General features: G+C 50.6%; 3 protein-coding genes across 5 annotated transcripts; 2 read left to right on the forward strand and 1 right to left on the reverse strand.

The window, feature by feature from the left end:
• Positions 1-3,900: 3,900 nt before the first annotated feature.
• On the forward strand, positions 3,901-7,253 carry SDR39U1 (short chain dehydrogenase/reductase family 39U member 1). The gene is made up of 6 exons (XM_065941762.1): positions 3,901-3,972; positions 4,303-4,409; positions 4,499-4,581; positions 4,977-5,098; positions 6,097-6,240; positions 6,516-7,253. Exons 1-6 carry the CDS (start codon positions 3,957-3,959, stop codon positions 6,926-6,928), a joined length of 885 nt encoding a protein of 294 aa, XP_065797834.1. The 5' UTR covers positions 3,901-3,956; the 3' UTR covers positions 6,929-7,253.
• A 1,324-nt stretch (positions 7,254-8,577) lies between these two features.
• Positions 8,578-17,355, reverse strand: KHNYN (KH and NYN domain containing). 2 transcript variants are annotated; one of them, XM_065941760.1, is made up of 8 exons: positions 17,170-17,355; positions 16,310-16,530; positions 14,372-15,492; positions 14,083-14,213; positions 13,900-13,996; positions 10,777-10,884; positions 10,467-10,568; positions 8,578-10,015 (listed from the first exon to the last, which is right to left on the reverse strand). In XM_065941760.1, exons 2-8 carry the CDS (start codon positions 16,508-16,510, stop codon positions 9,763-9,765), a joined length of 2,013 nt encoding a protein of 670 aa, XP_065797832.1. In that variant the 5' UTR covers positions 16,511-16,530; positions 17,170-17,355; the 3' UTR covers positions 8,578-9,762. The 2 variants fall into 2 exon arrangements, with proteins under 2 accessions (XP_065797832.1, XP_065797831.1); XM_065941759.1 differs by lacking the exon at positions 17,170-17,355 and adding an exon at positions 16,933-16,983.
• A 203-nt stretch (positions 17,356-17,558) lies between these two features.
• Positions 17,559-22,994, forward strand: CBLN3 (cerebellin 3 precursor). Of its 2 annotated transcripts, XM_065941763.1 has the most exons (4): positions 17,559-18,607; positions 18,887-19,006; positions 19,324-19,437; positions 20,527-22,994. In XM_065941763.1, exons 1-4 carry the CDS (start codon positions 18,308-18,310, stop codon positions 20,656-20,658), a joined length of 666 nt encoding a protein of 221 aa, XP_065797835.1. In that variant the 5' UTR covers positions 17,559-18,307; the 3' UTR covers positions 20,659-22,994. The 2 variants fall into 2 exon arrangements, with proteins under 2 accessions (XP_065797835.1, XP_065797836.1); XM_065941764.1 differs by having other exon boundaries at positions 19,324-22,991.

The following is a 22,994-nucleotide window of genomic DNA, read 5'->3' on the forward strand; positions in this document are numbered from 1 at the left end:
TGCACTTGCCCTTCCACCCAGATGTGCAGATGGAAATCTCTCATGTCTTGTTATCTGGCTCAAATTTGAACATTTTTACTGCCAATGTGTCAGACAGACTGTGAGATCTGTGAACCGTTTAATCTAACTACATCAGTTGTCAAAGCAGAGGCTGAATAAGGAGAAGCTGACCCACCAATCCCCAGAACCCCAAACAAAAACATCTTTAAGGCATTAAGAGCCTGCTCTCTGGTGAAACAGATCACCAGCCCAGGTGGGATGCATGAGTCAAGTGCTCGGGCCTGGTGCACTGGGAAGACCCAGAGGAATCGGGTGGAGAGGGAGGTGGGAGGGGGGATCGGGATGGGGAATACGTGTAACTCTCTGGCTGATTCATATCAATGTATGACAAAACCCACTGAAAAAAATAAATAAATAAATAAATAAGTAAAAAAAAAAAGAGCCTGCTCTCCATCAGCCTCCCAGGGGAGGAGTGGTGGCTGGGATCAGAGTGCTGTCCCACTCTGTATGTATATCCCCTCTTACAAGGGGCACAAAGCTCTAAGAGAGATTCCCACCTCACCTCCAATGAGGCTATTGATGGACCTCCACCCTCCTGAATCTGTGATCTAAAGGTACCTGATTCAGCAAACACTCCTCCGCTTCTCCCCACAGCTCCTCACCCTTGCCCCTTCCCCAGCACTGTCTGGCAACCAAGCCCTTGGGTTACAAAGATAGTCTGGCAACCCATAAGGTAGCCTCGGTCGCAAAGCACACTTTGTTTTTGGTCTCTGGAGATTTATTTTCTAGCTAACTCAACAACGCATTAAAGTGAAGATGAGTTCAAGTCTATCCAGCACATTCAGGAACTCTGTAACAGGAATTTATGCCACACAGTGTTCTTCCACATATTTTTAAAAACTCATTCAGCTTTTCAGTATGTGGAACAGTTTGGAGAGAAAAAAACATGCAAAAACAGAGACCTGTTAAAGAAACTATTGCAGAAAATAGATCAAAGAGGATAATATTAATAACCTGAAGGTGAGTAATGGTGGCACAGATAGAAATAGATGGATCTAGAAGATATTTAGCAAGTAAAGTCAACAGATCTCTTCAAGAAAATTAGAGATACCAAGGGAACATTTCATGCAAAGATGAGCTCAATAAAGGACAGAAATGGTATGACTTAACAGAAGCAGAAGATATTAAGAAGAGGTGGCAAGAATACACAGAAGAACTGTACAAAAAAGATCTTCACGAACCAGATAATCACAATGGTGTGATTATTCACCTAGAGCCAGACATCCTGGAATGTGAAGTCAAGTGGGCCTTAGGAAGCATCACTATGAACAAAGCTAGTGAAGGTGATGGAATTCCAGTTAAGCTATTTCAAATCCTGAAAGATGATGCTGTGAAAGTGCTGCACTCAATATGCCAGCAAATTTGGAAATCTCAACAGTGGCCACGGGACTGGAAAAGGTCAGTTTTCATTCCAATCCCAAAGAAAGGCAATGCCAAAGAATGCTCAAACTACCACACAATTGCATTCATCTCACATGCTAGTAAAGTAATGCTCAAAATTCTCCAAGCCAGGCTTTAGCAATACATGAACCATGAACTTCCAGATGTTCAAGCTGGTTTTAGAAAAGGCAGAGGAACCAGAGATTAAATTGCTAACATCCAACGGATCATTAAAAAAAAGCAAGAGAATTCAAAAAAAACATCTATTTCTGCTTTATTGACTATGCCAAAGCCTTTGACTATGTGGATCACAACAAACTGGAAAATTCTTCAAGAAATGTGACTACCAGACCACCTGCCCCGCCTCTTGAGAAATCTGTATGCAGGTCAGGAAGCAACACTTAGAATTGGGCATGGAACAACAGATTGGTTCCAAATAGGAAAAGGAGTACATCAAGGCTGTATATTGTCACCCTGATTATTTAACTTATATGCAGAGTACATCGTGTAAATGCTGGGCTGGATGAAGCACAAGCTGCAATCAAGATTGCTGGGAGAAATATCAATAACCAGCTATGCAGATGACACCACCCTTATGGCAGAAAGCAAAGAAGAACTAAAGAGCCTCTTGATGAAAGTGAAAGAGGAGAGTGAAAAAGTTGGCTTAAAGCTCAACATTCAGAAAACTAAGATCATGACATCTGGTCCCATCACTTCATGGCAAATAGATGGGGACACAATGGAAACAGTGACAGACTTTATTTTTTGGGCTCCAAAATCACTGCATATGGTGACTGCAGCCATGAAATTAAAAGGAGCTTGCTCCTTTTAGGGAAAGTTATGACCAGCCTAGACAGCTTACTAAAAAGCAGAGACATTACTTTGTCAACAAAGGTCCGTCTAGTCAAAGCTATGGTTTTACCAGTAGTCACGTATGGATGTGAGAGTTGGACTATAAAGAAAGCTGAGCACCGAAGAATTGATGCTTTTGAACTGTGGTGTTGGAGAAGATTCTTGAGAGTCCCCTGGACTGCAAGGAGATCCAACTAGTCCATCCTAAAAGAAATCAGTCCTGGGTGTTCATTGGAAGGACTGATGTTGAAGCTGAAACTCCAATACTTTGGCCACCTGATGCAAAGAGCTGACTCACTGGAAAAGACCCTGATGCTGGGAAAGATTGAGGGCAGGAGGAGAAGGGGATGACAGAGGATGAGATGGTTGGATGCCATCACTAATTCAATGGACATGGGTTTAGGTGGACTCCAGGAGTTGGTGACGGACAGGGAGGCCTGGCGTGCTGCAGTTCATGGGGTCGCAAGGAGCCGAACACGACTTAGTGACTGAATTGAATTGAGGGACTGAACTGAACTGAACTAAAAGTCAAGAGAGTTTTAGATATCCAAGAAGTGATATCTAATGGGAAGTTTTTATAGAATTCAGTACCTCTCAGGCTCTCCTATGGTTCGCAGGTGATTTGGGAAGTCTTATTTTTAAAAATTGGTAACTGAGTTCCCAGAGATACATACCTGGGAGAAAGTGCATAATGGGAAGAGACGAAGATCCTAGGCCCCAGCTTCGAGGAATAACATTTTAAGACCTGGAGGTACAGCAAGCAACAGAGACTGAATAAAGAAAAGCAAAAGACCCAAACGAGAGTGAGACTTTTGTTGAGGCTGAGAAACAAGCATTTCCAAAGGGAGGGACGAGTCAGCAAGTGTCCAGCAATACAGAGGTCAAGAAAGACGAAAACTAGGCATTAGTTTTGGTGAGAGGGGCAGAGAATGCTAAAGGCAAAGCCAGCGGATGTGAAGTAGAAGTAGAAAACAGACCCCACTCTTTGAAGTTTAAAAGTTTGATTATGAAGACATTAGCAGAGGAAGAACAGTGCTGGAGAAGGATTATTTTAAGTAGAAGAGCACTTGAGGACGTTTAAATGCCGACAGCAAGGAGCTGGAACAGGCAGAAGAAAAGGTAAAATAATAGGCTGGGTAGAGAGAAATCCATTGTACCGCTGGACAAATTCTCTTGGACTACTGATCTATCTAACTGAATGCTGCTGCTGCTGCTGCTGCTGCTGCTAAGTCGCTTCAGTCGTGTCCGACTCTGTGCGACCCCATAGACGGCAGCCCACCAGGCTCCGCCATCCCTGGGATTCTCCAGGCAAGAACACTGGAATAGACAACAGAATTCGGCGATTTGAGTAGCTTCGGGCTTTAGGTCAAAGGTTTTTTCTACGCTAAGATCTTCCCTCCTCCGCCTCTTCTCTTGGGCTCGGCCCCTCAGTCTACTCCCCGTCCCCGCCTCCTTGCCTGGTCCCAGCCACGCCTTGTAATGGAAAATACCGCCTTCTCTACGAAATCTTCCGGGTCGCCAGGCAGGGCCACGCCCAGCCCCAATCCGGCCCACCCCACAACCGGAGCTCGCTTCCCGGAAAAACGCATGCGCAAAAGGCTATAGCGGCGTCCTAGAGGAGGCGCACTCTAAACCTTGCGCAGGCGCCTTAGGTCGTGGTCGCGATGCGAGTTCTTGTGGGTGAGGGAGGGCCGGAAGGGGGTGGGGGCGGGAGGGGGCAGGTTTGTAAAAAGAAGATACACCCAGAAATTGAGGGCTTAGGAGACTGTTTCTGAGAGAGGGCACCGTCTCGTGCACAGGCTACCTGGCCTTTGCCTCCAAGCCCTAGGGGCCGAATCTCCCTAGACCCTGTGTTTCACCCTGCACGCAACGCGGGGAGGGGGCAAGAAGGAGGGGAGAAGGCTGAAGTCAGATGGGAGGGCACCAGAGAAGGGGGCCACATGCGTGCGGGACGGAAGGCCCCCCCCCCCCCCACCCCGGGAGGATAAACACCTCGCATTTTCTGATCAGGTGGCGGGACGGGCTTCATTGGGACAGCCCTAACCCAGCTGCTGAAGGCCAGGGGCCACGAAGTGACGTTGATCTCCCGAAAGCCAGGGCCAGATCGGATCACGTGGGTATGTCCATATTCTGGAGACATGGAAAGAAGGCTTAGTTGGGTGGCGCCGAGCAAGGCCTCGAGGCCACTGTGTGCTTTCTCTCACAGGATGAGCTCACGACGTCGGGGTTGCCCCGCTGCGATGCTGCAGTCAACCTGGCAGGAGAGAACATCCTCAACCCTCTCCGCAGGTCAGCCGGGCCCTGAAGCTGACATTCTTGAGAGCAGAGAGCCAATTCTGATGGGAACTTGTGAGCTGTGGAGATTGGGGCTGGCAGATGGAGAACTCAACCCATATTCCGAACTGCTCGTTCCCTCACCCTCTCTCCACACTCACTTGCCCTGTTTCCCACTCCGTCAGTCGACCTTACTCCCCATTCGGGATGCCCCCAAGTACCTGTGCCTTTTCCCTCTACAGGAGAGATGGACCGTTTCTCTAAGCCGCAATGAGGGCTTTACTAGGCGTGGATATAGATGGGCTCCAGGGAAAGAGGGAAGGAAGGGTATGTGCATGTATTTAGTGGTATTTTATTCCCCCGTGTTTCTCCTATGATTAAGCATGCATGCACGCATGTTTCTCCTGCAGGTGGAATGCAGCCTTTCAAAAAGAAGTTCTCAGCAGCCGCTTGGAGACCACCCAAACGCTGGCTGGAGCCATAGCCAAGGCCCCACAACCCCCCCAGGCCTGGGTCTTAGTCACAGGTGTAGGTACGCCCCCCACGTCACCAGCCCTTAGACTAGCCAGGGAAAGGAGGGAGTCCAGTGAGGGGTAGCTCAGGCTGCAGAGTGCTGGTCTTTTCCAGGCACAGGATCTACCTAGGCCCTCATGCCATGCATATTTCTCCTGACTTTTGTGTACTTTCACTGAGAAATGGGGACCTCAGAGAAAGTGAGAGGAGTGGCACTGCTCCCAGTGTCTGAGAAAGCCCCACCTACTCCCAGGTCCCTTATTTCTCACAGCAGAGAGCTTTAGGAACAAAATTGTCCGTTTTTGTATTTTGCCTCTGGGACCAAATTTACACACACACACGTTTAGTCATTCAGTTGCGTCCCACTTTTTGTAACCCCACGGACTGTAGCCTGCCAGGTTCCTCTGTCCATGGGATTCTCCAGGCAAGAATACTGGAGTGGCCATTCCCTTCTCCAGGGCATCATCCCAATCCAGGGATTGAATCCACGTCTCTTGCATTACAGGCAGATTCTTTACCACTGAGCCACCAGGGTAGATATATATATATATCTACACACACACATATACTATACACACTATACATACATATACGCTAGTCACTATTCTAAGTGCTTTGCATATATTCCACATAATCCTCACAAGAAACCTATGTGATAGGTATTATTCCTATTTTAAAGATGTAAAAATTCTGCACAGAGAGATTATGTAATTTGCCTAAAGTGACAATAATTTTGGAGCTGAGATTAAAACTCAGGCAGCCTGGCACCGAAGTCTTTGTTCTTAGCTTCTGCACTCTGGCCGTCTCAGCTTAGCCCTCTAATGAAAGATAAGAATGACTCCAAGGCAGGAACAGGTCAGCTCATGAAGAAGTTGTAGGGGAAAATATCCATGGCTCTGACTACCCATGGAGAGATTCCCAAGGTGCCAAGGAGGGTGAGGTAAGGGGAGCCTTGACTGCAAAGGACCAGATGGGACAAAGGACACCCAGAGCAAACCAGTGCTGTTCCACCGGCAGCTTACTACCAGCCCAGCCTGACTGCGGAGTACGATGAGGACAGCCCAGGAGGGGATTTCGACTTTTTTTCCAACCTCGTAACCAAATGGGAAGCTGCAGCCAGACTTCCTGGAGATTCTACACGCCAGGTGGTGGTGCGCTCTGGTGAGAACAAGGGGTCTGGGTATCAGACTGGGTTGGAATGTCTTCTCGGGACCAGGAGGGGCTGGGGATAAGGGAGGCTGAGCTCACAGGAGATGCCACCACTTCTGGCTGATCTGCAGGTGGGAGGACGGACATCCCAAAGAGAGCCAGAGCCCTCACCTGCCACAGAGCAGAGTCAGTATAGGTGAAGGGTGATGAAGGGAAAGCGGAGAGGAACAGTAGGGGTGCCTGGAGGTCGAGGGGTCTCCCTGTACCATCCTTCTTGCCTGCTCTAGGGGTTGTGCTGGGCCGTGGAGGCGGCGCCATTGGTCATATGCTGTTGCCTTTCCGTCTGGGCCTGGGGGGCCCCATTGGTTCAGGCCACCAGTTCTTCCCCTGGATTCACATCAGAGACTTGGCGGGAATCCTGGCCCATGCCCTTGAAACAAGCCATGTGCAGGGGATCCTGAACGGAGTGGCTCCCGCCTCCTCCACTACCAATGCTGAGTTCGCCCGGGCCTTGGGCGCAGCCCTGGGCCGCCCAGCCTTCATCCCTCTCCCCAGGGCCGTGGTACACGCTGTCTTTGGGCAAGAGCGTGCCGTCATGCTGCTGGAGGGCCAGAAGGTGGTCCCATGGCGGACACTGGCTGCTGGCTACCAGTATTCTTTCCCAGAGCTGGGGGCCGCCTTGAAGGAAATCATAGCCTAAACTCGGAGGCTCAAGGCAGGGCCCGAGGCCTGTTCCTCAGCAGGGGCTTACTGGTGAGAGACTGCATAAGCTCGGGTTCGCCTCGAGACTGAAAGCCATCTGGTTCTTAAGCCCTCTTTCTTGCTCACTGCCCCACCTTATTTAACTGAGAGATTTCTGCTATTTCAGGGTTACAGTCGCATTATGTTGGGACCTTAACTTCTTCAACTTCTTATAGATAAATATCCAAGTTTGGTCTCCTTGTGTGTCCTGTTCCTGCCCCATTTCTCCTCCTTGGTATTCAGAGAATGTTGTGCAGTTTAGGCAATAAAGACAAATTAACTGACTAGCTTCAGCTCATCTCTTTGTTCTAGATTCTCCTGAAATTTATTTCAAGGAATGTCATCCAAGATGACCCTTTCCTTTACGTGGAGTTTTGAAAATGGTAACAGGCAACATCTCCCTTCTTGATCTCTTGACTGCCAAAAGAGCTGGCAACAAATTTGAGGCACAAGGTTATAACAAAGGTAGAAGTGAGAAGGCAAGAGGAACAGTGATCTATTTCCAGTGGGCTCTGTGGTCACCCTGCACACTTCCTGGTTCACACAATGCTGTTAGGATACCAGCAGAGGAAGAAACAAGGCCAGAGTCTAGGACAGCCTCTGGTCTGTCACTGGACAGCAGTGAATTGATAAACAACCACACACCAGCCTGTTCATCAAGCTGCAGCAGGACAAAGCTGTGCAAAGCTTAGGGCTGTCAGTAGCTAAGGACCTGCCTCTCATCTCAGGCCACTTCAGTCAACCAGAGGGCAGATGTTACCTCAAGCCCACTGCACATCCACCAGCATTGAAAGTGAAAGGTACAAGGAACCTATCAAAAACTACAAACTCGAACATTTTGGGGGAAAGAGTCCCAAGTATTCATCGAGGACCATCTCCCTCTATCAACCCTGATTTCTGCCAGAGTTTGACTAGAAGTAATTCCCCTAGCCCCCAATTCAGACCATGTTAACCAATTTCGTTTCTTCTGAGGGGACCATGGGTTGTCTTTGAATCAGTCACCGCCCCAACTAGTCTCTCCCCAGTACGACTGCCCCCAGCCCTGCTCAGTGGGGTATACCTCACCCATGGGGTGGGGTGGCAACACTGGGCCCCAAGGACCTCCTCCATCATTCACCTCCACATGCTAGTTGCTGGTATGAGAATCTCAGGTGATTTCAGCTCCCTGTATCACTCAGGCAGCAGAAGTCAGAGCCTAAAAAGCGAGCCTTGTCCAGGGATTTGCTACAGGGCTCAGACAGCACTGAAGCCAGAGGCACCTGTCCTACTTCTTTATCTGGTCTTGGACTCTAGGAAGTTGCCTGGCTCTGTACTGTTCCTGAGGGAATGACTGGCCTCCGAGAAGCATATTTAGGGCTGCGCTAAAGGAAGGGCTGACTAGTACTGGCTAGGGATGAATGTGCTGCCTCGGAGGTCATAGATTCCCTGGCACGGGAGGACCTCAAGCAGATACAGGACAATGACATGTAGGAACCAAGGTGGACAGAGAAAGTCCTGAGGTGACAGCAGTTGGTCCAACTCTGATTCTTCCGTTTTCGTTTTTCAGATTAGTTCCTCTAGGTACAACCTCTATAAACCCTTCCCATCCGCATACACGCACACATGGAGCAGAAGTGGGATTCACTTTATGCGACATATCTGTTCTGTAGAGAAAATGCTAGGGTCAGGTCACATGATCATTGTCCTTACAGAACATGGCTTCATCAGTTTGGTGACTGCTCAGCGCTCGAGCAAGTGCGTTAACCAGAGACTGGGACTATCCGACACATTCGTTCATCTGTAAACAAACACCTGGATGCAACAGGAGAGCTGCCATTGAGAGGAACAAACCCTGAGAGTTTACTGGTAATGCAGTCACCCTAATTACCTGTTCTGTAAATGTGGATTGGGCGGGGAGGGTTGCCCAAAAGGGACGCAGCCATTACAGGGCACATTATACTGAGGATGCAGTGTTAAAATCCAGGACACAGGCCCTGGGGACAGAGGACCCTCAGCTCTCTGAAAGTGAGGTTCTGGTTAAGAAGCCTGTGCAACCACAGACAGACACACCTGAGACTTGGTCCAAGTACCTTTCGTCCAAAGGGTTTTCCTCCAGGTTCTCATCTCTCCTCCCAACAAGCGTTTTTACCCCCTACTTGTAGGCAGAAGTAAAGACCAAGATCAGTCAAGGTCACAGGCAGGCACAGATGAGACCAGAAGCCAAGTCTCCCTCTGCCTTCTCCACCAGCTCGCTGCTACCCCACTGTGACCCAGACCCCGGAATATGAGCCTTTCCAGGGGCCAGCATTCCCTTTGCTGCACCCAGGAGCCCAGCCAGGCCTGGGAAGCGTTCCTGTCCTCTGGCCTTCAGAGCAGCAGCCACAAGGAGGAAAGGCTCAGCTTCCCGGCCACCTGTTCTCCCTTCCCCTCCCACCTCCACCCCCAGCTTGGCATGGAGGAGGGGCCGGCAGTCCCAGTCTCCGGCATCCACCCCTTGCAGCAGCCCCCGCTCCCTACAGAAACCCTGCGTTAAAGCAAGGTTGAGAAATTAAGGCTTAGAAGAACCTCCTGAGAGCTGGTTGAGGTCCTGACTCAAGATGAGATCAGGTCACGTCACGGACCTGTCCCCAAAGTGCTCCACACAAGAGCATTCCTCACTATGGATGCTCCTCCTCAGAACCTCTCTGACACAGAGCACCAACTCGGGGGGGAGACTGGGGCAGGGTGTGAGCAGCAGAGGGACCCAGAGGATGAGCTGAACTGGGTTAAGACTGGAGCTGAGCGGGGGGGGGCGGCCACTCAGACAGGTGAGGCTCAGAAGTTGAGACTCAGCAGGGCCTCAGAGAGCTGGTTGATGTCCCGGCAGTGGGGCTCACGCTGCAGGATGAAGTCCACCTTGTGATCCTGCCCCCAAAACACCTCCAGCAGCTGGCGCCGGAGCCGCTCTGTCTCCCGCGTCTTCCGAATGCCACCACTGCCTTTGTCCTCTTCTTTTCTCCCCTGCTGCTGATGACTGTGTTCTGTGACGCCCCTGGCAGAAGGCTGAGGCTTAGAAGACCCCGGTGCCCTGGGAAGAAGCAGAGAGAACAGAATGAGCTGAGAAGCATCCTAGAGTGAGCGAGCCTGAAGTTCTAGAAACTGACCTCCGAGTGGCAGTATCAACCCACTTCTGCGGGTAAGATGGATGGTTCCTTTGGAACCGGACGGTCAATCTCGCTTTAGTCTAATAATTACTTTCTGTCCAGCAGAGGGCGTACTCAATGCAACCAGCTATGAGTAAAAGCAACCATTTACCAAATAACTCCGTCCAACACACTGATCAGGGAAAACAGGAAGCAGGAGCTTCCTTCCCAGCCTGAAGGGTCTGCGTCAGGATTCCTTGGGCCAGAGCCCAGGCAACCTGAACTACTATAGAATAAAGCTGGCCTGGATTGAGTCATTTTTTCACCCGACTCTCCAGGCCTGCTAGGCCCCTGCAGAGCAGGAGCAGGGCTGCCTAGGAGAGTGCAGGGCATTACCTGACTGGTTTCTTCAGGAACTCATCCAAGGTGGGGCCATTTCGCCCCAGGGGGTCATCCGGCACCATGAAGAGGTTTCCCACAAAGGTGAAGGGCAGCAGGCTGGATGGGCACAGAGAATGTGTGGTCACAGAGGGGCCCTTGCCCACTGCCCAGACAGCTAAGACCAACACCATCAGAAGCTGCCGGCTACCATCCTTCGCAAAGTGGTGTCAGCCCCTTCCCAGAGTCCTCACCGGGTGGCAGATCAGAGCTGGTTCTAGAGAAAGGTCTGAGTCTGTGCCCTGTTCTCAGGGGAGGGCTCCCTCACCGCTCTCTGATGATTGCCATCCACTTCTCAGACTCCTCTGCCAGGTCCCGGAACTGGTCGTTGGAGACAATGATCCCGTCGGTCTCTTCAGCCAGCTTCACCATGAACCTATCTCAAAAACCACAGCAGCCATATTGGGATTTAACAAGGTCCCAACCCCAGAGCACTTTATCGACGCCCATGACGCACTTCTAGTGATGGAGATCTGGCCCCTCACCTTGAACCAGCCACCAGATGACTGACTGGATACAGGCGCCATGGGTTAGGAAGAAAACAAAGATGAACCCTTCCATGTCTCCCAAGAGCAACCCCTCCAGTCACCACAACCCTCCACAACACTCTGTGCCTTGTCAGTATGAGACAGAAAGACCTAACCCTTGCTCTGTCTTCTTCCCCGCTGCCCCTTGAATCAGTCACAGATCCCTCGTTCGCCTCCCCTGAGGCCTTCCACTCTGCTTCCTTCATTTCCAGTCCTGCCATTACCACCTGAGCTACTTGGACAACGCAACTGAGGTACTACTGCATAGCCTCCTGATAAGGGGGTCTCCTGCCCCCAGCCGTTTACCACCCTCCAGCCTCTCCTCCCCTGAGAGAACATGCTCTTCCCCTACACAAAAGTCTTCCAAACTTGCCCTTTATCCAGCAAATATTTCCACATCCCAGGCTTGGCAGCTAAGGCCTAGCAACCAGCTCCAAGCCACTGTTAAGGCCTTATCTCCTCCCTCCCTCCCTAAGGCACTCACAGCTCCTGAAAAAATCAATGATCAGATTTCACCCTGTTCTTCAAACATGCCCTGCGCTGTCTGATTTTCATGTTTCTCAAACTGTTCCCTTTATTCCCTCCATCTGGAAGGAAACCAGACCTAACTGATGAGAGGAATCTCAAGGGGAGCGTCAAAAAAACAGATGCCTGGGCCCCATTTTATAATTCTGATTCCACAGGACTGGGGTAGAACTCACAAGATAAGTCCTTAACAGATTTAGAAACCAAGAGATTCAATGCATCCAATATCCTTGTCAATCAGCAAAAACTCTCAAATCCTTCCCTTCCCACAAGACCCCAGCCAGAAGGGAGATCCCTTTCCTCTGAATTCTGTAGTGTTTGATTTAGTTTCTTTGGGCTTTTTGAAGTGACGAATCGAGTCTTCCCTGATTCCTGCCTCCTTCAGTAGGCCAGACACCTAGTACCACACAGGCAGTCAGTAATCTGAAAAAGAGTGTGGTACAGCCTTGGTCATTCAGTCGTGTTCAATTCTTTGTGACCACATGGACTGTAGCCTGCCACACTCCTCTGTCAGTGGGATTCTCCCATCAAGAATACTAGAGTGGGTAGCCATTCTCTTCTCCAGGGGATCTTACTGACTCAGGAATGGAACTCGAGTCTCCTGCATTTCAGGCAGATTCTTTACTGTCTGAGCCACCGGGGAAGCCTAGTGTGGTATAAAGGGGACATTAATCAGGATTCAGTATGACAGATGTCTGGCTGAGCTTCTGTCTGGGAAACAAATTAAAGAGATAACATTATAAATATATATGGTATCATATAATATGCAACATGTATTTTCAAATTAAAGATAATTGTACTATTATCACATTAGATCGTATGTTGTTCCACAGTATTCAGTAGGTCTGTGCTACATGTCACTGTGTTTTTCACTATAACTAGGCAAAATACAAAATTTATATTGTACCTCTGCCTATCAGGACCTATACAACTGTATAGACACATATCTTCAAAATTTATTACAAGTGACTCAACCTTCAGTTTTAATTGTGTCAATGCTGGCATGTAAAGAAAGTTCTCTATTTCGGATAACCTGTGAAATCTAGGCATAAAACAGAACTGCATTGGGAGAACATGAACTGTCTTTTTTGTAGAATACCTGTTAGGGAGTAAAAGTTAAGCATTTGAAAAAACAAAATATATAATCAGTACAGCTTGGGAACTCTTTTTTAATTTAAAATTGAGAATCCTAGAGAATAAAGAACTTACCACCATAATTTTTTCAAATTAGTTAGTTAGCTTTTAAAATCCACCCATGGGACTTCCCTGGTGGTCCAGTGGTTAAGAATACACCTTCCAATGCAGGGAATGAGGGTTCAGTGAGAGTTCCCCTGGTTGGGGGAACTGAGACCCCACATGCCACAACAAAGATCCAGTGCAGCCAAAGGGAGGGGAAAAAGTCTATTAAAAAATAATAAGTAAGATCCACCTGTCTCCCACACTGTGGACACCAGCGAGGACATGTGTCTTGTGTTCTTCAATTAAACCATCTAGCAGCTTTAAGTTCTCGGTCTTCCTTTGCCACGTCATAGCCTTTGCCAAGAGAATTAACTACTCCGACCCACTGTCTCCATTTCTGTACAATGGAGATAAGACGCACTGCCACACTTGATTGAGTCTGTGAAAAACTAAAGAATATCACTGTCCTCCAGCAGAGCACCTTGAGTGAGGCAAGCACATACCTTAGCTTCTTTTGACATTCACAAGGAGGATGAATGAATGGAAGAGGAACTTGAGACAAAGAGATTAATCCACTAAGAGAATCCACAATGACTATGCAAGGAGACTCAGATTCAGACCTTCAAATTCTAAGACCATTGATCTTTCACTTATCTTCTTTTAAACACCATGTTTTGTACAGCCGTATTATGCATGGAATCCATTCTTTATTTATCATTATTTGGCTCGTTTACTCTGGTTTTTCCAGAAGGTTGGAGAATTTCTCTATGTGTTTGGACATCTAGGTTGTAAGAGGCGTTTGTCAGCTAGCTATTCCTATCACCGGCTTTCCCATGTCTCCATTAAACCAGTGTTTTCTAGATAGTAAGGTACTACCATCTAGAAAATAGTACCGTTAAGATGGTACTATTAATATAAATACGAAGCATCCTTTAGTTTGATAAGTGAAAAAGTGAAGGATGAAACAGAGTTGTCCACCATCCATCTCATCCTGTCTGCAGGGCAGGTTTACCTCCCCAATCATAGGGGCACATGGAGAAGTGGCCCTTTCCCCACGACTCAAGTCTTACAGTGTGAAGGGGCCAGAGCTTCTGTCTCCCCCTCAGTCTCCCACCAGGCTCCCTGAATGTCAAGTCTGTGGATAAGAGAGAAGCAAGTACCTGTCATCATAGGAGGAGATCCTCTTGCCATCCAAGACCCGGGAGGGTGTGAGGGAGAGCAGGCTGAGGGAATACAGCTTATGCAGGAAGTGACCCTCTAGAGAAACAGAGGAGCACAGTGGGGTTACCCCCGAGGTGAACGCGGGGCCCATCCCCAGACACGAGAGACCAGGCCCAACTCACCTCTGACCTTGGAGTCCTTACTGAAACGCCACTGAGGCACAAAGACAGTTATGTCGCGGTGGCCTCGGTCCCAGAAGTACTGCACGGCAATGGCAATGCCCCGGCTGGAGAAGTAGTGCTGGAGGCCGTGCCTGCAGTGGGAAGGGGTCAGCACTCGAGGGCCCTAGAGCGGAGGCCTGGCAGGCAGGCTGGACTGCCCGCCGCTTGGCACATGTCCCCAAGATAAACACAACTGCCCATCTCTACCTCATCCCCCTCCCTGGGACCCTCAGCCCCACCTGGTACTCACACCATGGCCACGTTGCTGCCATCGATGACAATATGGCGGAGGTCTGGCTTGCCCGGCACGTTAGCAAGGCACAGGGTGAAAGGGTCTTGGAGAGCCTCCTGGAAACGCTGTGTGCCAGTCACCAGGTTGCCCCCCCGGGTGCCTCGTTTCCACGGAGACCCCCGGCCTCGAGCCACAACCAGCTGCTTGTCTGCCCGGTCTCCGCGGTCTCCCCGGTCCCCACAGTGCCACGGGGGTTCAGGCGCAGGTGGGGGACTGGGCACTCTTGGAGGTGAGGCTTCCCCATTATGGAGCCGCTGGAGGAGGGAGGCTCCCCGGAGCTGAGATGCCCTCTGATAGAGGCCCTGGGTACCAGGAGGCTGGCCCTGGACCCCAAGCCTTCCTCTTTCTTGGGGAACTCCCTCCTTCCCCAGGGCCTTCCCCTTCAGAGGCCCTGCCTGCCCGGCCTCTCCTCCTCCTGACTGTGGCCTGAAGGCCACTAGTCTCTCCCAGGTCTCTTCCCCGAGCCACGCCTTCAACCCCAAATCCATCTCCCTGGCACCACCCGGCTTTGTTCCCTCCTTCTCCACGGCATGTCTCTCTCCCCTTGACTCTTGCCACCCTGTAGGTCCCGTGTCCAAAGACACTCCACCGTCACCCAGGGGAGTCCTGACTCCCTGCTGCTGAGCGCCCAGCGGACCTGGGCCGCCCCACCCCCAGGATGGGAATGCTTGGGGCCCCTGCCCCCGGGATGCCTCCTGCACCAGGCTCAGCAGCTCCTCCTGGATGGCCTGGGGCAGCTGCAGCAGAGCCTCTGTGTGGGCATCCCCCCGGGCCTGCAGCAGGGCAGAGAACTCTCTCGGCACTCCAGCACACTGAGAGGCTCCAGGGGATGGCCCCAGACGAAAGTCCCAGCTCAGCCGCTCTACCAGCTCCTCCACTCGACTCTGGACCATGACGAAGGCCTCAGTCAGGCCACTGACCATCAGGGAGCCGGGCACTCCCGGCACCAAGTGGGCAGATGTGCTCCAAGTCAGGCAATCAAGGAAGAAGCCCTGGGCTCCCAGAAAGATGCAATGCAGTTTGGGTGGGTAGTGGATTTCATTCTGTATCTCCGGGCTACAGAGACCCTTCAGGTACTCCTGGGGGAAAAGGGAGGGAAGGGAAGTAGGAAGAAAAAGGAGATTGCTGAATCTTAAATGGTCCGATACCCCCTGCAGGCCCACTGCTGTCTCCTGGGCTCCAGGATGCCTGGGCAGAGAAATGGAGCCCTATAGATCCTGAAAAAGGTGGGGATTAAAAGAGGATAGAGAAACTCACTTTTTCCCTTTTCAGGTGACAACCTGGGGCTGAATTTCCATTTAGAACTCAACTCAAGATATTGTTATAAGTAGTTGGTTAAAAGGCCGTCTCTTCTAAACATTTATGTGTGTGTACGTATGTTGCATATTTCCATCATAACGATCATCAACACTAACTTTTACAGAAGTCATGCATTATGCCTTACGTGCTTTATCTCATTCACAGTAAGTTCAGTGAGGTGGATACTGTTATTATTCATACTTTAAAGATAAGGAAACTGAAACTAGGACTACAAGGATAGTATTCAGTGGTGGTGCCTTACTGGAAGCCCTGACTAACTCCAGAGGAAGCAATGTGGCCTCCCACCACACAGTGAATTCCTTGGTGGGGCCTGCTTGCCCAACCAGATTATCTCTGTTCTCCCAAAGAGTACAAACTGATTTGACCTGAATCACTTATTTCCAAGCCCTGGCAGAACCTGGGTCATTACAGCAGAAATGAAACCAAAACTATGGACAGAGAATGTGCAAGTTCCTCAAAGCTCAGTGCCAGTGAGACAAGCAAGAAGTGAAGATCCTCCCCGGCCCCTCCTCTCTCCTGCCTCCACGGGGGGAGGGAGTCATTGCTTCCCCGGAAGGGTCAAGGAGAGGCATTCACCTTGGCTCTGCTGGCGTTCTCTTTGGGGCCCTCCAGCTGCAGCCAGATGTGAGGGTTCTCAGGACAGTCCTTCGGAAGGACGCTCATCCCCACCCTGAAGATGCGCTCCACGTGGGGCAGCTGCTCCCGCACCGTGTCCTCGGCCTCCGCAGACACCGCAAAGCGGTCAGGGGACTGGGAGCCGGCCCCCCAGGTAGGCATGGCTGCTTGGCCGCCCAACCCTGGAAAGACGGAAAGCAGCTCAGAGCCTTGATGTCCCCTCAGCCCAAATCTTGGTCTCCTAGCCTAACCAGCTATCAACAGGTCGCACCTAGTTATCAAACCTGTAAACAACCCAGGAGGTAACCAAAACTTCAGTTTAGTTGAACTAGGGAGGGAATGTCAGATTATCTGGACACGGGGGCCTTCTCCCCGGAGACGAAGTCACGGATAAACAAGACTGTCTATCTGGGATGGCCGTGTGGCCTTTGGAAAATGACGACCACAGCCCTGAGCAGGAATGGGGAGGAGGATCCAGCTGGGTTTGGAGGCCAGAAGGAGTGGACAGGTGACGAAAGAGCCCCTCTCCTCCAGGTCTCTGCAACCTCCGGGTCCAAGACGGCCTCTTAGAGATGAATCCTCACCAGGGCTTGAACTGGGTTCTCCTCTGGGGTCCCTCATCGGCCATTTCCGAGGTTCTGGCCACTCCCACCCCTCCCCCTCCCTCTGCTGCCCCCCTCGGTCGCGCCACGCGCCCCACGCTGGGCCGAGGGGCCGAGCCGGGCCCCGCCCACGGCCGCTGGCGGCTGCCGCCCCCCGCCTGCGCTCGGCACTGCGCCCTCTGGCTCCCGCAGCCCGGGCGCGGGGGAGAGCGCGCCTACCCGCCTCGCCGCCCGCTGCAGCCTCGGTCCCGCCGGCGCCGCTCGGTGCCCGCCGGCCCCAGCTTCGCCCGCGCCCCCGGCCCAGGGAAGAAGGGCGGGGGGCCCGAGTCGGGGCGGGCCTTTCCGATTTCTCACCCAACGGGGACCTCTCTTCCCCACATCACAAACAGTTTTTTGAGTCACTTCCTGGCCGGGGGCGGAGTCAGCTGGGCCCCTCCCGGGGCTGGGCCAGCACCAAGCCGCGAAGCGCGCCCCCGCCCCCGCCAGCCGCCAGCAGCCAGCTGCTCCCCGCCCCCGGCCCGAGCCCCGGCCGCGGCCCCGGCCCTGGCCCCAATCGGGGCCCCGCCCCGCCCCGCCCCCTCGCCCGCCGTGGCTGCAAGCCTGCGGGGTCAGCGCTCTTCGCGCTCCTCGGAGTTTTGAGTCGCTCCGCGCAGTTGTTTCTCAGGAATGAGGAACCACTTCATGGAGAGATGGAGGTGAAGAGGGCCTTAAAGGGACGAATGCAGTCCCTTCGGATAACAATATAGAAGACCAGGGAAAGAAAAAGACTGGCCCAGGGTCACAGGATAGTGACACCCTTGACTCAAGCACTTTCCACCAAAACAGGGGGAAAACACTAGAACATTCCCTTTCTTCCAACAGTGGAAAAGATACTGCTAAGAGGGCTGCTGACTTGTGAAGGATTTTGAAGAGGGGAGGAGTGAAGAGGAAGGGAATGTCACAGATATGTGTGTGTGCGCGCGCACACACACACACACACACGTGCACTCACAATCTCACACCCATGTTCTCTGTGGTCCCAGTTCCAGCCTGCAGTGCTCTCCGGAGGGGGCTGCCCTGGGGTTGTGGTTGCAGCCCTCCTGTCTGGCTGTCTCATTTCTCCTCTCCCTCCCAAAACCCAACTGCTGTTATTTTGCGCCCGGCCAAGGAGGAGGGAACTGCAGTGACAGCAGGAGTGAGAGGCAGGACAGAGTCGTGGGGCATGGAGACGGATGGAGAGAGACGCCAAGACCAGGTGACCAGGAGTCCCAGAGAGAGCGCTGAGAAGCAGGTTGAGGGGTGGTGAGAGCCAGGGGGAGAGGCAGGAAGAACCAAGGAGCAGAAAGAGAAGGTTTGTGGGTCACAGAGCCACTCAGCCATGCTGGGAACAAAGCAACCCTGGCCGCCACGTCCCTTCCTCAGCCTGGGGTTGCCTTTGGCCCTCACACTTCTGGCCCTGAGGGCCGGGTGGGCCCAGGAGGGGACAGAGCCAGTCCTCCTGGAAGGCGAGTGCCTGGTGGTCTGTGAGCCTGGCAGAGCTGCTGCAGGAGGGCCAGGGGGAGCAGCCCTGGGAGAGGCGCCCCCTGGAAGAGTGGCATTTGCTGCAGTCCGCAGCCACCACCACGAGCCCGCGGGGGAGATCAGCAACGGCACCAGTGGAGCCATCTACTTCGACCAGGTAATCCCCTACCCTGCAAAGACCTGGAATCGCCGTCCAAACCCACTCTGCTGCTAAGGAAATGGCCCTGCTGTGGGGCTCGCTGCCCGTCTGCTTTCCCTTCACTCCCACCATTCCTTCCTTCCCTTTCTCATCATTTCATTTCAGCTGCCCATTCTTCCTGTTTAGTCTACTTACCACCCCTTCCTTTCCTTACTCACTGCCCCTTCCCCCAATGCCGTGGCTTCTCGGAGCCCCAGGCATCCCCGAGCCCCACTCAGCAGGGTCTGCTTCCCACAGGTCCTGGTGAACGAGGGAGGTGGCTTTGACCGCACCTCTGGCTCCTTCGTGGCCCCTGTGCGGGGCGTCTACAGCTTCCGATTCCATGTGGTGAAGGTGTACAACCGCCAAACTGTCCAGGTGACCTGAACCCTAGGCCCTGTCCCATCCCTGGCTCAAGAGGGGAAGGGAGGAGGGGATCGCAGGGGGCCTCCAGGCAGACCTCCATTAACCTACATCCTGGAGGGCCAGGAGCAAGTGGGGGCAGGGCCGCCTTAGCAGAGACTGTCAAGGAGGCACAGAGTCCAGTGCTGGCCACCTCTCAGCCATCCAGGAGGGCGCACTGAGCCCCAGGTCCCCAGGTTCCAGAGTGTCTCTCTGGGGCTGGAGTAAAGGAGGGAAGTGGGGTTCCTGGGACGAGGGCCAGGGAGAGGTGCTAACTGGATTCCCCTCCCCAGGTGAGCCTGATGCTGAACACATGGCCTGTCGTCTCGGCCTTTGCCAACGATCCAGATGTGACCCGGGAGGCGGCCACCAGCTCTGTGCTGCTGCCCCTGGACCCTGGAGACCGGGTATCTCTGCGCCTCCGTAGAGGGAACCTGCTGGGTGGCTGGAAATATTCAAGCTTCTCTGGCTTCCTTATTTTCCCACTCTGAGGACTCAAGCCTTTCAAGGATGGAAACCTAGCCCCTGACCTTTGCCCTCTGCCCTCTGCCCCAGAAGTAGTGTCTTTAAGGCAGGAGAGAGATGCCCTCTGGCTGCATTTTTATTCCACTTGCTTGCATGGGACCCTGTGCCAGACATCTAAGGTGAGGAGTAGAGCTCTGGTGTCTCAGGACCTGCCCTTCTTACTCCACCCCCACAATTGCCCCCCCAGCCTCCCACTGCAGTCCTCGGATCAGGGCAGGGTTTGGCAGGTAGGAAGACCTGTGCTACTTTGCAGACTCTGCTCTTTCTGTCCCCCACACCCCCACCCCTGCTTCCTGCTTGGTGCTATTTGGGAACAGGTGGTTCAGGTGAGCCTGACAGGCCCCTGCATGGGACCAGATGGGCCAGCCTTAGCATACCCAGCAGGCTCCTTCCTGTGAGGAGTGCCAGCATCACAGGTCTCAGCCATTGCAGTCAGAAGCTGAGCCAGCACTGTGTGGGCCAGGGCAGGAGGGAGGCTCAGCCACTAGCAGAAGTGTAGGGAGGGCGGCAGAGCAGCCGAGAGCCCGTGACTGGTGCAGCAGGAAGGGGGCATGCACCCAGCCTGAACACAGTACACACTTTCCATGTACACTGGGGCAGCCAGCAGACGGTGAACCCAGGCATCTATTTGTGGCAGATCCCAGATGGACTCTGGCCCTCACCTCTCCACCCAAGACATGGGGTGTGTATGTTTGCTTTGGCTGAGAGCAGGTATACAGAGCTTCTTTTGGCAGCTGGAGATAGAGGTGGGTCACACACAGGCCATGGTGGGGTCTCCAGGCATGGAACACATCAGTGACTGTGGCTGCCTCCTAGCGTTGCTCTACCTTTATAGTCTGAAGTTTGATCACTTCATGCTCTGACCACCACCTCCTTCCTCCCAGCTCTCTCACTGACCTTCACTGTACCTATTTCACACATCCCACAACCTCTCTTCTTTCTCCTGATTTATGGCATCTTCTCCTTCTCAGACTTCCTGTTACCTTGGGTTCCATGGTGCATCTCTTCAACCACTCTCCTGCCAGTGTTATAAACTTTGTCTCACCTCTCTGTCCCATTGGCCCAGCATGGATGACCCTATCAGTAAAGTAATTAGAGAATGATGGTTGGTGAGATGCTATAGGATCGCTAAAGAGGGAAGATGCTGTTACAGCTAGGTTCAGGGGTTACAGGATACAAGAAGGTATGTTGTAGAGACAATAAATGCAAAATTGTATGTTAGAGTCAAATAAAAAAGGATTTGGTAGTGCTTGAGTTAAATAGGAAATACCAATGTGAAGTTGTGGTTTTCCAAAAGAAATTACTTTTTCAAACTTTATCACTAAAGTAGCGTGAAACAACATCAGGGAATAATCTGACGTGCATTCTTAGCACCTGGATCTTTGCCTCAGATATTACTCACCTTTAAAGGGATTCAGGCTCCCTCAGAGAATAGTTCCATGCCATGAATAACTCTAGGCCTTGAACCTATTGGTGAAGACGAAAAGCAAAGATTTTTTTTTTAATGTATAGGGTAGATCTACGAAGGCAAAGGAGCCAATTTTAATAGGCTTCCACAAATTGACCTTTGTGGAATTTGTGACAATTTGATAATCAAAAGGAAAATAATATAGTTAATTGGAACAAGGTGAATTTTTAAAATCCACAACTCTGTTGTGATTTTCAAAAAGAAAAAAGCAACTATACAAGGTGCAAAAATGTAGTTAATATACTGAGTGAAGAAGTATGACCATAATAGGATATTTTTAGTTAATTTTGATAAGTAGAAGAGTATAAATATAGCAGATATTATATTTATTCATAAGGCACATTTATTTTTCCTATCTGCATAAGTAGGGATGGGTGGATCAAGAGAGCTCTGAGTAATTCCAGAAAAAATTGGAACTGCACCAAAAATGAAAGAGATTGATTGGCACCATCTGGTCATATATTACAACTAGGAAGGAAGAAATTCCAGCAGTGCGTTACATGATGATGAATTAGTTAAACATCCAAAAGATAACTGCTCACTGCTCAAACATGATCCTTCATTTCTTGGGAAAGAAAGCCTCTATACTACCCTACTAATTATAATCGGATTACAGTAACAATAAAACCCAAAATGATACTGGCTTAAACAAAATGGTAGATTATTTCTATCTTACATAGGAGAATCTGCAAATAAAGAGTCCCGGAGTGGATGACAGTTTTATGATCATCACAGCCCAATTTCCTTTCTTGCTGTTCCACTGCCTTTATCATATCACCTTCTGACCCAATATGGCTCTTTGAGCTCCAGTCGTTACATCAGCTTTACAGTCCCCAGGAAGGAGGAAGGAAGGACACACCCATTTCCTTTAAAAGAAGCTTTCTGAGAGGTACATCCAAAAATTCTGATTGCATCTCATTGGCTAGAATTTTGTCATATATATCCACATCGGGCAGGGGTGGAAAGGCTAGAAAATAAGTCATTATTCCAGGCAGCCATGTCCAGCTAAATGTCAGGAGTTATAGAATAAGAAAAAAGGGAAGATTGGATATTGGGGAAAACAACAATATTGGGGGTATTAGGGGAGTTTGTAAAAATGTAAATGAGCTAAATAAATTTTTAAATGATGTCAGTAAAGTTATTGTATTAGTTTTCTATTGCCCTGTAACAACTACCACAAAGTTAGTGTCTTAACACACTTTGACTGATTTATTATCTCACAGTTTCTATAGGTCAGAAGTCCAACAAAGCATGACTGGATTCTCTGCTCAGGATTTCATTAGGTCATGTAGGCAGGGCTGCCATCTTTACTGAACTGAAAGAATCCATTCCCAAGCTCATTTAGAATTCAGTTCCTCATAGTTGTAGGATTGAGTTTCCTACCCATCAATGTTTGGGCCAACAAGGTCAGGCCAAGTACTTCTCACAGTACTTCTCTGACCTACCCTTAGGTTATATCTCTGACTAAAAATTCTCTAACTTTAATGGCTCATATGATTAAGTTGGGCCCACACAGATAATCCAGGAAATCTCTGTATTTTAAGACCTTTAACTTTAATTACATAGAAAATGTCCCTTTACCATTAAACACAGGAGGTTTGGGTGTGGACATCTTTGGGACATCTGCATGTTATAATCATTACACTTAAAGATGAAATAATTTAAAGAGAAAGTATCCAGTTACAATACACTAATTCGTGGGGAAAGTGTGGACTTGAAAAGTTCCAGTGATGTATAAGATAAACACTGGCTCATATTTTCATCATCTTAGAAGGTCAAGTAGTTCCCAAGTCCCAACCAAGAATTTATAATTAATGATAATAATTAATAATTTGATTAACAATTCAAAACATCATCTCACTGAGATAATATTCTTCTATTGGATATCTAAATTCAATAATTGGTCTGAATTGACCAATTGAGATAATGTCCTCTTGGGTTTACAAACCCAGTTTTATAATGAGTGTAAGT

The sequence above is a fragment of the Muntiacus reevesi genome, chromosome 7 (assembly GCF_963930625.1).
Source record: "Muntiacus reevesi chromosome 7, mMunRee1.1, whole genome shotgun sequence".
Taxonomy (NCBI): domain Eukaryota; kingdom Metazoa; phylum Chordata; class Mammalia; order Artiodactyla; family Cervidae; genus Muntiacus; species Muntiacus reevesi.